Source organism: Pavona decussata, unplaced genomic scaffold (genome assembly GCF_977016875.1).
Source record: "Pavona decussata unplaced genomic scaffold, jaPavDecu1.1 SCAFFOLD_6, whole genome shotgun sequence".
NCBI lineage: Eukaryota > Metazoa > Cnidaria > Anthozoa > Scleractinia > Agariciidae > Pavona > Pavona decussata.
The window spans coordinates 6,334,378-6,348,515 of NW_028145430.1; the positions used below are offsets into that span (position 1 = coordinate 6,334,378).

At 43.5% G+C, this 14,138-nt stretch overlaps 2 protein-coding genes and 1 long non-coding RNA gene across 3 annotated transcripts in view; 2 read left to right on the forward strand and 1 right to left on the reverse strand.

The window, feature by feature from the left end:
- LOC146489446 (uncharacterized) overlaps nt 1-14,138 on the reverse strand; it is a 125,243-nt gene that overhangs the window by 17,297 nt on the left and 93,808 nt on the right. The window lies entirely within an intron of this gene.
- Nucleotides 2,816-6,294, forward strand: LOC146489449 (uncharacterized). Its single transcript, XM_085111566.1, has 4 exons — nt 2,816-3,414; nt 3,975-4,055; nt 4,146-4,262; nt 4,360-6,294. The coding sequence occupies exons 1-4, from the start codon at nt 2,816-2,818 to the stop codon at nt 5,654-5,656; spliced, it is 2,094 nt and encodes a 697-aa protein (XP_084967692.1). The 3' UTR covers nt 5,657-6,294.
- LOC146489450 (uncharacterized) lies at nt 8,465-10,649 on the forward strand. The gene has a single exon (XM_085110082.1). The coding sequence runs from the start codon at nt 8,754-8,756 to the stop codon at nt 10,647-10,649; it is 1,896 nt and encodes a 631-aa protein (XP_084966208.1). The 5' UTR covers nt 8,465-8,753.

The window sequence follows — 14,138 nt, forward strand, 5'->3', positions numbered from 1 at the left end:
TTATAAGTATTTCGCTTTGTATCCCTTAGCACTAGATGTGATGATCTGTTGCATGGCCAAGAAGTCTATAATTAAATACTCTTTTCAGTGGATAAAAAAGAGACATTTCTGATGTTAATAGTCATGTTCCAATATGAGCTATCACTACCTCTCTATCAAGACGGTTTCCTGTTTGTTAACACAAATATTAATTTACCTTTTTCTAGACAACAGCCTTGCAGCAATTGAAAGATGCCAATCCCAATGGCCGTTTCTGGATAAAAAGTGATGGTACTGATGTCAAAGCAGCCCTTCTAGAATCCATGCGAAAAGAATGGAATGGTGACGTTGACCTAGGAACTGGCAAGCTGTTAGCCCTGAGAAGACAGTACGATGAACGAGGCACCCAAAGCAGCTAACCGGCACACACTCCAACAGAGTTTAGTGAATGTGTTGGAGAGCATCGCAGATGACATTGTTTTTCTAACTGAAGGCCTTGAAAAAGCTTTAAATGAGGAAGGCAACTACATCGGAAGAAACACTGAGATGTCTAAACTGGGAGGTTGTGGAATTTCAAGTTTTACTTGAACAAAGCAACAACTTGGTTACCAAGCGTGACAATGGCCGACCGTCACGCTTTTAAGAGCTTCTAGAATATAGCTGGATTATTTGGCTCTCAAACAATGATGTCGCCCAGATCAGACTAAACTTTCAAAAATCGGTCAAAGCCTTTCCTTTTATGAAGAAAAAAAAAACGAGAAAAGAGCAGAAAGATCCTTCTCTTATAGCCCACCGTCGACCAACCCGAAGAAACCGAAGATGGCAGCAACAACAAGCAAAGAACACGAGGTTGGAAAAGAGCATAACGTTCCCCTTGATGGTGTCTAGAAAAAAATCGTCGATTCAATCCAATCTTTGGGCGACAGATTGGAGAACAAAATAGAGCGACTCCAGACAGATATGGATTGCTTTCGCCACGAAATAAAAGAGAACTTGGATGGTCTGAAAGCTACCATCAACAGCATTGAAAAGTCTCTGGAGCAAGCTTAGGAGCATATTGAAGATCATGCCGCCGAGCTGAAAACCCACAAAGACGTCAAAGGCTCTCAAGAAAAGGAAATTGACGAGCTGAAGTCTGAATTACAGAAAACAACGCTGCTTCTAAATGTGGAAAAAGAAAACATTGCTTTAGAGAACTACACGCGTCTCGAAAACTTGAAATTCATGAATCTACCTGTCGGAAACAGAATAATAGCATAGATATCAAATAGCGATTGTGAAATGTTTGTCTGGAAATTTTGTTATTCTTATGTCTGGAAGATTCGTATCTAGCCAATCAGCGTTCTTTTTAACTAAGGTGTCCCGCAAAGATAAGGAACAATTGTCTGTGATTTATTTAGCTTTCAGTCGAAGTAACCTTTTATATCAGTCGAGTCGAGGAGTTGTGACAGTTGTGAAACCTAGCGAGAATAGAAGAGGAGAAGAATAAAAATCTAGTGAAGATGAGACAGTGTGGGCTATCCTTACTAATTCCCCACATTAGTGGCACCTCCGACGGGACCTGCAGTGATTTGGACAACCCGTTAGTCAATGGAAGCTAAACTGGAGGCAAAACTTCAGCTTCAAAAGCTTACACGAGGAAGGACGAAATCTGTCGTGGAGAAGGGAAATATCGAGAAGATCACTCGACATAAAGAAGCTCTGGGAAAGATTGTGGTATCTATGGAAGACTTGAAGCTAGACATCGAGAAAGGTAAGCTTGAAGCGGGGAAAAGCATTGACAAAGAAGATGATTGGGGAAAAATTATCGAGCAAACGATTGATGATGTAGATAAAGAAGTAGAAGATTTAAATCGTCATCTCGAAGAAGCTGGGGCAAAAGCAATAAACAAAAAACGGGAAGAGGAAGAGGCTCTTCTAGCCAAAAGGAGGGAGGATGAACTGAACTTTGAAAAACTTAAACTTGAGCAAAAATCAAAAATGCAGTCACCCGATCAGCCCGCCGGAAAACCCCTAAGTAAGGGAAATGTCAAAATGCCAAAGCTGGTAATTACGAAATATGACGGCACCTACGAAAAGTGGCTTTCCTTTTGGAACAAGTTCAAAGCGGAAATCGATGCAGCCGATATTCCCCCGGTTACTAAATTTGCTCATCTCAAAGAATTACTGGAAAGTGATGTTTGTGAATCAATCGATGGCCTCCCATTTAGTCCTGAAGGTTATGAACGTGCTAAAAATATCTTGAAGTCCAATTACGGCAAGACAAGCGAGATTGTGAGAGCGTATATTGATAACATCAATGGTTTACCTGTGGTAACTGGACGCATCCCTAATGAAATTCATAAATTTTGTCAGACTTTGAACTACAATGTTCAATCATTAGAGACTCTAGGTAAACTTTCTGGGTGTTTATTTATGGTGCGTGGCGTCCTAGACAAATTGCCAGACATAAAGGCATACAGTGGCCCATATCTGCAAAACACAACAGCAAATTCTTTAAACACAAAACACAATTCGTTAAACACAAAACACAATTCGTTAAACACGAAACACAATTCCACTTAAACACAAATTAAAATTCACTAAACACAAATCAAAATTTACTAGACACAAAACAGAATTCACTGAGTAAACACAATAACAAATTCAAAGTCTTATAAATAGACTCCACTCTGACAATGAACTTGTTATCCAAGAAAACAGTACTTTGCTGACAGATATGGAATTTATGTTGGAGGACCAGATATAATCAAAGGAAACTATCACGTCAAGTTAAAGTATAAATCATTCTCTCACGCGAGCCCTCACGCAAATACAGACTGATCAGGGAGAAAAGATGTTCTGTTCGTCATGTGGAGCACATATAAATTCCTCAGCAAAATTTTGTTCCTCCTGTGGGCAAAAGGTTGAGAGAGCTGCTGCACAGGGTAACACTGCCGAAGTTCCAACGCCGGCCAACAACAGTCCGCAATGTTTAACATTCCAGAACTACGCGGCGAAGAAGACGGAAGAGCGTTCAACGTTTTTTCGGAGCGGCTCAAAAAAAAAGGTGACTAAGGCAAAAGACGACAATCCATTTGCGATTATTAACATCGGAATTATGCGATACGTCAACCCTGACCTAGTGGCACCGGTGCGTGGTAAAGTCTTGCCTCTGAAAGTTAAAAAAGACGCAGGCTACGCAGAGGTGTTCACCGAGGCTTTGCTAAAGCGTCAAGCCCACGACCAAACCTTTGATAGGAACGGCGGCTGGAAACTTGTTTACCCGGACGGTCAAATTGCCATCACTCTACCGGGGCAAGCAGAAGAAGACTTCACCCTTCGAAAGTACAAAGTTGATCTGGGGAAACAGTATTCCAGAATTACTTTATATCTTTGCCCGGACGAACCGGATGCACAAGAACATGACGACGAGCAGTCAGAAATTAACACAAGGTAGGTCCTATTTTATTTTAAACGTTGGAAATCTGTGATTATTGCTAGTGTTAACGAGTGAAGATTTCCAAATCGTGCAACGTGACCGCGTGGATGAGGTTGCGTGCAAGTATGTTTTCGTGTGACATTCTTACGTCCATTAGACACTTGTCAGTCACAAAATATCGTTTATGTAACGCTTGGTTCACACTGTTGTGGTAGCACAGAAATTGATCCGCTACATTCTAAGTGTGGGCGAGAACGGAACTCCATGGTGCCAACGTAGTGGCGGGAAAGCATGACGGGTGGTCTTTTTGTTCCGACACATAAAACGCAGATTTAGCAAAGAATTTGGTGCTGGAGTGCCGTTCAAAGTCTTGAAAGTGAAATACCTATTTAAATACCCAATAAGTTTTCGTACCATAGCGCTACAAACGTAATGTGAATAGGTTGTCCAAAACAGCGACCGCCATCTGTTTCAACAATATTCCTGGAAGATAATGTCTGCGGCCCCAAACAGAAATCACTACAATATAATGTGAAAATATGCTCACATTCAATCTCATTTTTCTTGTCAACAGAAAGAAATTTAAAAGGGAGCACAAGGATGGCAATTGCAATGAAAGCAATTCGAAACAACCTGACTCTGAGTCTCAAAACAGGTAATAAAGAGGCACATATTTAAATATGCAGAAATAGCAAGAATACTCGCCCCCATGTCTTACTGAAGCAAGGTTATTTTGTTTTAACAGGAATGAAAGTGCACCGATCATTGTCGACTGCAATGAACAGGATACGCAACCGTCAACATCCGTGCAATCTGACGCCATTAACAGGACAAATGTTATTCAAGATGGTTCCGAGAACAGGTACGTAGCAGAGCATTAAGCATTTTCAGTAATGCCCCTCGATATATACCTTTGGTAGTACTGAAATACTAAATAGGATTTGTCTTACATTGGATAGGGCACAATTTGCTGAAGACTGCTTTCCCAGTACCAACACTGATGCTGACCTCCTGTACGCATCATTGCTGTATGAGGAACAGCTAAACAATGCCAGCCCATACAACAGTGAATCCGAGGAAGACATCACCCCTCCAGAGAAGTTGGACCAGAAAGCAGTGGACCTACCAATACAGGAGATACTCTCCCAACTTTCTTCTGTTGTGAAGGAGGATAAAATATCGAAGTTTAATATATGCCGTAGTAAACTATGGGAGAGGGCAGTGAGAGGTTTGAATAGGAAGACCTTTTCCCCTGAGAATAAAGTATCTGTAAAATTTACAGACTCACAAGGGACTGCTGAAGGAGCAGTTGATTTGGGGGGCCCGAAGAGAGAGTTTTTCACTCTTGCAATTGAGTGGATGGTGACATCTCAATTATTTTGTGGCCCCGAGCGTGAAAAATATCTTTCATGCTCATCCTCCTACCTTGCAGACGACTCCTTTTTTCATGCTGGTCAACTGATGGCTATGTCTATCGTGCATGGTGGACCAGGGCCAAGGTGCTTTGCTCCGCCATTTTATGACGCTTTGACCAGAGGAGTAAGGCAAGCCAGCGTAAAACTAGAAGATGTGTACGATTTCGAGTTAAGAGGTCATCTACAACTATTAATGGACACAACAACGGTCGAGGAAGCTCGAACTGTGATTTCGACCAACAACTTAGACACAGTTCTAGCGCTAGCAGGTACCTTACAATTTTTGAAAACTAGGGCAGATGTTGTTAATCTTGTAAACAGAACTGCTCATTGGTTTGTTTTAGAAAGAGTACATTCAGCATTGGAACGTTTCAAAACGGGTCTCTCGGTGTTAGGTGTCCTTGAGGCTATGGCTGCCCATTACGAGAGATTTAAGGAGGTATTCTGTTTTTCTGTTCTTTTGCTAAATGCGGATTTATTTGGTTGTTTGTTTACTATCCAGTACAGCGAAGAAGGGTCAAATAACCGGGGAGTTGAAAGTGTAGTGTTATCCCACTGGAATGACTTCCTGCAGGACGTAGAAGAAAACGCTGTGGACGTAACCTTCACTGACCTCCTTTTCTTTATTTCGGGGTGTAGGGAGATTCCACCTTGTGGTTTGACTTTAGGGCTAGCTTTTATTCATGAACCAGATCTGGAGGATGGGGGGAGGTCCAATTTCCCCAAAGCAAATGCATGTGCCTGCCAGTTATATCTCCCGGTTACTCATGCAACTTACGACGAATTTAAAGACGATCTCGTGTTTGCATTTCGGAATACCAAGGGGTATGGATTTGCATGACTGAGTAACCTTGAATGGTAGTGTGGTTTAAAAACCAATCTTCAAGCAAATTGTATTACTTGATTATTTTCTCGTTTTATTATGTTATTTTTATTGATAGAAATCTAGTAAAGGGTGGTACAAGGTATTTTCATGATCCATGATCGATTTCTATTAGATTTGTTGGTCAGCATGGTACGACGAATTTCTTCCTCGTGGAAACGTTATTTGTTTTAATTATTACTGTGAAGCGAGACTTCCGTATTTACTTTGTTGAGAAATATATTTATTTAACCAGTTCAATCAAACTGCCGTTAAAGATTATTAACTGGAAATTACATGAAATAACGTTTTATCTTTGGCGAAACGGCCGCCTGTACCACCCTCGTAGTAGCCATTAATTATCCCTTTAGCAGCCATTAGTAACTATACAGGAAAGTAGGGCGCATATAATTGTTTATAAAGTCTTGTCGAAATTGAGTTTTCAGAATTTTTGCTGAATAAAATGTTACTGTTACATCATGGTGTACTTGTACATTATCAGCTGTATTTAAAATAGAACAAAGGCCGCAAGTACCAGGCCCTCGTTGACGCATTGGTGCTAAATATGCCAGGGAACAAGGTTGCGTTGTTTGCGGCTTCACATCAAGATGCGGGCAGTCGTGTGGTGTAAATTTGAGCTGTTCACACTAGTGTCCTGCTACTTGTTTCAAATGCTGGAAGAGAGCTAGTGCCTCTCTCCAACTAGTTGGTGACTGGAGATTTTGTGTTTCTATGACATAATTGAAATACTCCACATAGACACTATTTTCCTCAGGAACCTCACAGTATTCGCCCATATCTTCAAGTTGCTGTTCTGAAACTGCACACTTAAAATCTTCAAAACCATGGTTCTCTGGAAGGTAAAACAGTTCATCAGGCCTCCCAGGAATGGTGTCATGCCGTGATTTGCAAATGTAGTGAGTGTTCCAGTGATCCCTTACACGATCTAAATTAGACTGTAAGACATCCTTGAAACAGAACCACATGCATTGCATATTGAGTTCATCCGCAGTATTCACTACATATCTATCAACTAAATCTTTAAAGAAATTTATCCACCACGTTGAGTTATCATGACGATAAAACGACCACCATCTCTCAATACGCTGGTTTGCAGGAGAGGAACCATACCTGTGTGCATTTAAACCGGCTTGATCGTCGTTCCCAGAGCTGCGAAAATAACACTGCATAGCTGCCATTGACCCATTTTCAGTACCACAGTCTGTTCGTAGCACTCGTGGACAACCATTGTTCCCCTTGACACAATCATGAAACATAGAAGCAATATAGGAGGGGTCGTTGTTTGACTGACAAATCTTTAGCCACATGACACGACGACTGAAACCGTCTATGCAACCATGGATAGGAAAACCATATGGTTTTAACTTGTCGTACCCGTCAACATGCCAAGCGTAATTAGGACCAGGATTTGTGTACCTCCTCCTCCTGAGTCGCTGAGCCCTGCGTAACGCCGCTCCCTGGGGGTCAACCTGACGTAAGATGCTTTCAACCTTACTTCTTGGGACTTGGATACCATAATCCAAATGAAGGCAGTGCCACATGGCTCGATAGCCTCTCATACACCCTGGACCGTCCAGTTCTTCATTGAAAGCCTGGTAGATCTGCCTGTCATCGGTATTTTCACCTCTTCTTCTCAAGCCATAACTCTGGAGTCTGTTGTGAAGAGTACGCATGGACATTTCCACGTTGTGATATTTCTTCAGAAAGAGTAAAATGGAAGAATAAACAAATCCTCGCTGAAAATAATAGCGTATAAGGATTTCTTCCATATCAACAGCTGCTCCACATCTGGAACAAAACGAAAATGTTTCTTCGAGGTCTTCAGAACAGTGTAAGCACTTCATAACAAAACCATTCATTACTAGTTTGCGTGAGAGCTCGAACGCGTGAGAGAATGAACGATCGTTATCTGCATGATACTCTAGAAAAATGCGCTTCTGTCAGCACATAGCATCAAGTTACACTAGGAATGACGAAAATGTATCGTCGGTGACCTGTATTGAATTTTGCTTTGTGTTTTTAAAACGGATTAGTTGTTGTCTTTTCAACGTAGAACTTTGTTTCGCGTTTCACGAATTGTGTTTTGTGTTTTCACGAATTGTGTTTTGTGTTTAACGAAACGTGCTTGTGTTTAACGAATTGTGTTTTGTGTTTTAACGAATTGTGTTTTGTGTTTAACGAATTATGTTTTGTGTTTAACGAATTGTGTTTTGTGTTTAAAGAATTTGCTGTTGTGTTTTGCAGATATGGGCCACCGTAAAGGCAGACCTCGTGAGCGGAAAACCGGGATGGCAAGATTGGGGTTTCGGGGACCTTATGCAGGCTTTAGAAGAATGGAAAGCCATTCATCCGATGGAAACTTTGGGGGTAGAAAAGGCAAACGAAACGTCTCCGACTCCGCCGATTTATCACCCGCCACGTCCGCCGCATCCCCCACGTTTGCCTCGTGACAGAAGTTTCTACGCGCGACAGGGCGAACCCAACCCACGACACGCATGTGTCTACTGCAATTGCGTGACACACAGATCTTGGGAGTGTGAGAACGTGACATCTCCAGCGGAGCGCCGTCGCATTCTACAAAACAAACGCTTGTGCTTCAACTGCACTGGGCCTCAACACAGCGCTTCACAATGCCGAAGCCGCGCATCTTGCGTACACTGCAAACAAAGGCACCACCCATCTATTTGCGACTGACCGTTGGCAACTGGACGCCAAAGAGCGAACAACGGCGGAGTGGCTCTAACTGCAACTCAAGAAGGAGAAAGTCTGCCATCCAATCGTACTTGTCAAGTTGAATGGCGTGACCTGTAGAGCCCTACTGGACACCGGTGCGACTGCGTCTTATGCTTCAGGATACATCTTGGATCGTCTAAACCTCGTACCAGCTCGCACTCTAACACGCCGTATACAAACTATCGTGGGCATAGTGACTAAGCGGACAGAAACTTACAATACGCAAGTGAGTGACACTAAAGGAAACAATGCAATTTCATTACGAGTAACTAGAGTAGACCGCGCTGAACTTTTGTCCGTGGAAAATCCTAACTATAAGGAAATGATCAGCAAATACCGCCATCTGGAAGGCGTTTCAATGGAAGACACCGACACTAAGAGCTTACTTCCGGTCCATGTTATTCTGGGCGCGAGTGACTACGCGAAGATAAAAACTCGAGAATCCCAACGCACCGGAGCTATCGGCGAGCCTGTGGCTGAGTACACTCTTTTTGCATGGACCATCACGTCACCAGGAACGGAGACAGACCTGGACAAGATGTTTCTAGCGCAGACGGCATCGAATGACTATGAAGAGCTTTACCGGATGGACGTCCTAGGACTCGAAGACAAACCTTATGGCGATCAGAGCGTTGTTTATGAAGAATTCCTTGAACAACTCAGCCGCAGCCCTGAGGGTTGGTATGAAACTGGCCTTCCCTGGAAAGGGGACCATCCTCCGTTGCCCTCTAACAAGTCTGGAAGCTTAAAGCGACTGGGGAGCCTAGTCCAACGACTTAAGAAGACAGGAAGGCTAGACGACTATGACGCTATCATACAAGAACAGCTTAATGAAGGAATTATTGAAGAAGCAGAGATGCCAGCAACTCAAAGAGAATTCTACATCCCGCACAAAGCAGTAGTGAGAGAGAGGGCAGAAACTACCAAGATGCGTATTGTCTACGATGCCTCAGCAAGAGCGTACGACTCAGCCCCTTCCCTACACGACTGTCTGGAAGTTGGACCACCCCTGCAGAATCAACTATGGAAGGTACTCCTAAGGGGACGGTTTCATTCAGTGGCTATCGCTGGTGATATTCGCAAAGCATTTCTTCAAGTGCGTATCCGAGAGCAGGACCGAGATGCACTACGGTTTCATTGGTTGGAAAGCAAGGATCCTTTTTGTGTTCGCACATACCGATTCACCAGAGCTCTGTTTGGTTTGGGACCCTCGCCGTTTCTGCTTGGCGGCGTAATTCAGCACCATCTGAACACTTGCAGACCTGCAAACCCTGATTGCGTAGCAGAAATCGAGCGAGAACTGTGCGTTAACGATCTCATTTCTGGTGGAGGTACTATCCAAGAAGCGAAACAAAAGAAAGCTACAGCAACTGAGATGTTCCACCACGCCACCTTTCACTTACACAAGTGGCATTCAAACGTGACTGAACTAGAGCTCACTGAAGAAACTGAAACTGGGGATGACTTAAGCTACGCCAAGCAACAACTCGGAATCAAGCTGAGAGAATGTGGGCTGCTTGGTTTAAAGTGGAACAAACTGACGGACGAAGTTGGAGTTACAATTCCAGAGGAAGTTGCCCAACCGACAAAGAGAGGGATTCTAGGAAAAGTGGCGAGGATCTATGACCCCCTTGGTCTTATCGCTCCAATCACCCTGCAAGGAAAGCTTCTGTACCGCGATGCCTGTGAAGAGAAACGTGCATGGGACGCTCTGTTATCCACCCCCCTAGAACAGCAGTGGCAGAAGTGGGAACGTTCCTTGCCGCAACATGTAACTTGTCCACGAGCACTTACCAGCGTCCAAGAACCTATCGAGGACATTAAACTTCATGCTTTTGGAGATGCGAGTGGAAAGGGCGTGGCCGCTTCTGTGTACGCTCTGGTCAAACAGTCAAGCGCAATCAACCAAGGCCTGGTTACAGCAAAGGCAAGACTGGCCAAACAAGGGCTGACAATACCTCGCTGCGAACTGGTCTCCGGTCACATGGCTGTAAATCTTCTGACCAACGTACAAGATGCACTTCAAGGATTCCCTGTGACTTCGCTGCATTGTTGGCTTGACAGCAGCGTTGCCTTACATTGGATACTAGGAGGAGGAGACTATGAGCAGTTTGTGGCCAACCGGGTACGAAAAATTAGAGAACACTCTGATGTTGTCTGGAGGCATGACCTACTCAGGATAATCCTGCAGATCTTGCTAGCCGAGGTGGACTGGTAACTGAGGAGAACCAACTGTGGTGGAAGGTACCAGAGTGGCTAAGTGATCCTGGGAAATGGCCAGCCGACCATGTGACCGCGCCCACCGCTGAATCTAACGCAGAAATGAAAGCTACAAAGGAGCTCTTTGCCATGGCCGTTAAAGCTGATGACGATCTAGACCATCTTCTGGCCAAGCACAACTACTGGAAGACTTTGCGAGTGTGCGCTTGGATTATGCGGTTCGCAAACAACGCTAGAGCGAAAAAAACGACAAGAACAAAGGGACCCCTGACAACAGACGAAATTGAGAAGCAGAAACACTTTTGGTTGCTACGCGTACAGAGCCGGGAAATTGAAAGCATGGAGGAAGATCGCCTGTGCCTAAACTTACAGAAGAACAAAGATGGATTGCTTGAGTGCAGTGGGAGACTGCAAGGGGTCTATCCGATATACATCCCAGACGCCACAACGTTCGCAAACAAGTATGTCGAACACGTCCACAAAGCCACTCTTCACGGGGGAGTGGGGCTTACTATGGCTAAAGTGAGAGAAGAGTTCTGGATTCCCCGCCTGAGGCGCCTCGTGAAGAAAGTCATCAGGGAGTGTTATGGGTGCAAACGCTTCCAGGCTGTTGCTCTCGCAGCTCCACCCCCCGGTTTATTGCCTCTGGAGAGAACTGAGGGCTCAACTCCCTTTGAAATTGTTGGCGTAGATTTTGCTGGGCCGATTAAGTACCGCAAGTCCTCTCGTGCAGAAGGAAAAGGCTATCTGGTGCTCTACACGTGCAGTTTAACGAGAGCCTTGTACTTGGAGGTCCTGCCTAATCTGGAAACTACTACCTTTCTTTCAAGCTTGAAGCGTTTCATCGCTAGACGTGGACGACCTTTAAAGATCTTTTCAGACAATGGAAAAACGTTCGTAGGAGCGGCAAACCTACTGAAAGGAATCCAGAAAGATGAGCAAGTACAAGGCTACCTTGCATCAGAGAAGATTATCTGGAGGTTTAACCTAAGTCGAGCACCCTAGTGGGGTGGCCAGTTTGAGCAACTAGTGAGCCTCTTCAAACGTGCATTCTATAAAGTAATTGGTGGAGGAATGCTATCCTGGTCAGAGCTGTGCGAAGTCGTGCTGGATGTTGAAACTCAACTAAATCGCCGCCCCCTGTCCTATGTAGAAGATGACGTCTAGCTCCCTCTACTCACCCCATCTTCTTTCCTATTCCAAAGATGTATTTGCCTCCCAGAACAAGAACCATGGCGAGAGGAGACAACTGACCTACGAAAGCGTGCCAAGTATTTGAGGTCTTGTAAGGACGCTGTGTGGAGACGCTGGTCTCGAGAGTACTTGGCGGCGCTCAGAGAGCGTCACAACTGCAATGGAAAAGGCAAGGCGAGGCCCTTAAAGCCTGGTGACGTCCTTCTCATTCGTTCAGAAGAAAAGAACCAAGGAAAATGGCCATTAGTAGTGGTCGTTGAACTATTCAACGGCCGTGATGGAATTGTACGTGGAGTGAAGCTGCGCGCAGGGAAAACGTTTCTGGATAGGCCGATTCAACACCTTTATTCCATGGAACTAGCATGCAATAGAGCGCCGGAGAGAGCTGAAGTCCTTACCCCCCTGAATGCTAAAGCGCCAGTCTTTCGTCCACGGAGAGATGCTGCGGTTGCCGCAAACTTGCGTATTCGTGACGCTATAGTGAAGAACTTTAAAACTAAATGCAGGACAGAACTGTGCGGTTGGACGGAGAATATAAAGTGCTTTCAGCGAACTTTGACATTCATTACTTTGTTTTGTTTTGTTTCTGATTTCAATTTAATTATTAATTAAGCTAGCCGTTTCCTCTGTTTACATGTGCTTCCGTTTGGAAGGCACATGGGGGGAGTGTGTTGGAAACAGAATAATAGCATAGATATCAAATAGCGATTGTGAAATGTTTGTCTGGAAATTTTGTTATTCTTATGTCTGGAAGATTCGTATCTAGCCAATCAGCGTTCTTTTTAACTAAGGTGTCCCGCAAAGATAAGGAACAATTGTCTGTGATTTATTTAGCTTTCAGTCGAAGTAATCTTTTATATCAGTCGAGTCGAGGAGTTGTGACAGTTGTGAAACCTAGCGAGAATAGAAGAGGAGAAGAATAAAAATCTAGTGAAGACGAGACAGTGTGGGCTATCCTTACTAATTCCCCACATACCAGAGGATCGCGGAGAAGATTGCAAAGGAATGATTATTAATCTGATACGAAACGACCTGAAAATAGATGTCACTAATGTCAGATTTCATGCCGCTTACAGGGTACGAAAGCCTGCCGTCAGAAAAACACAGCCAATTATTGCAAGATTTGCGTGTCCCGAAGACGGGGACTTGGTATGGTCAAGGAAGAAAGATCTGAAAAACTCCACAACATATCAGGATGCTTACATTACGCAGGACTATGCTGAAGCCATTCAGCAGGAACGTCCCTTTTTGATTAAAGCAATAAAAAAAGCCAGAGCACTCGGATTTGATTCCAAAGTTATTGATCGACATCTTGTTGTAGGCGAAGAAAGATTTACCTGCGGAACCATACTGGAGCACTTAAACGAGAGCCCAACGGAGACTGAAACCACAACGTAAGTCAATTTCTGCCTCTTGGAACTATGCTTTTACCCAAAAGCTTTATTCCTTGTTTTACTACCTTTTTCTATCTGCATAACAAAAATGTTTTGAAAAATATGCTTGTATTCCTAAAATTGAATCATCTTTTGTGAATCTTCCAAAGAATAAAATGGAGCACATGATTTGCATGTTTCATTCTGACGTGTGTTTGCATCATTAACTTCACAACGACTGCAATATGCAGTATGCGTTTTGTAAAAGCTATGTTCCTTAAATGATTTTTTAAACATACACATGCATAGTTAATAGTGTCAAAGCACCAAGTCATTCTAGGTTGTCATTGTATTTATAGTTGACATCTATAGGTAGCCAATGATGTGACTTAGTAATTAAAATGCGAGGTTGATATAACCAGTCATTTATACCCGGGATGAACATAAATCCAATAGACTTAAATTCCACTTTGTCTATTTCATTTCCCTTTAACTCTGCAGTCACTTTCCTTATATGTTCTTGGAAGAGGCGGGTTTGAAAACACTCTTCCATAGACGTGAGGAATTATGTAGCAGTCTGTTTAAACAAATAGTAGAGAGTGACCAGCATAAACTAGCTAGCCTGCTGCCCGTGTACAATTCTTCTGACAAAATATGAGGAAATCCAAAATTTCAGTTTTGACCGTGAGTGCTCAGTATTCGCAGGCAGCCGCTCTTAAATGTTGTTGTCTCAAAGGCTCTATTCAGAGTGGCGAGTGGGTTCTTACTCAAAGACTTCTAAATGGTATAATGGATTTTCGAGGCCTTTCAGCATCATACATAACAAACTCAAATGTCTGTTGGCTATGTATTATCTTTCAATAATTGTTTACGGGAAAAAATCAGATGAAGGTATTATTCCTTTAAAGAATAGCATTTGA

Excerpts from the sequence above, each read along its gene's own strand:
- LOC146489450 (XM_085110082.1), top strand. The coding sequence starts at position 8,754 with ATGATCAGCAAATACCGCCATCTGGAAGGCGTTTCAATGGAAGACACC.
- LOC146489449 (XM_085111566.1), top strand. The coding sequence starts at position 2,816 with ATGTTCTGTTCGTCATGTGGAGCACATATAAATTCCTCAGCAAAATTT. Across the intron at positions 3,415-3,974 it reads CAGTCAGAAATTAACACAAG|AAAGAAATTTAAAAGGGAGC; the intron begins GTAGGTCCTATT and ends TCTTGTCAACAG. Across the intron at positions 4,263-4,359 it reads CAAGATGGTTCCGAGAACAG|GGCACAATTTGCTGAAGACT; the intron begins GTACGTAGCAGA and ends TACATTGGATAG.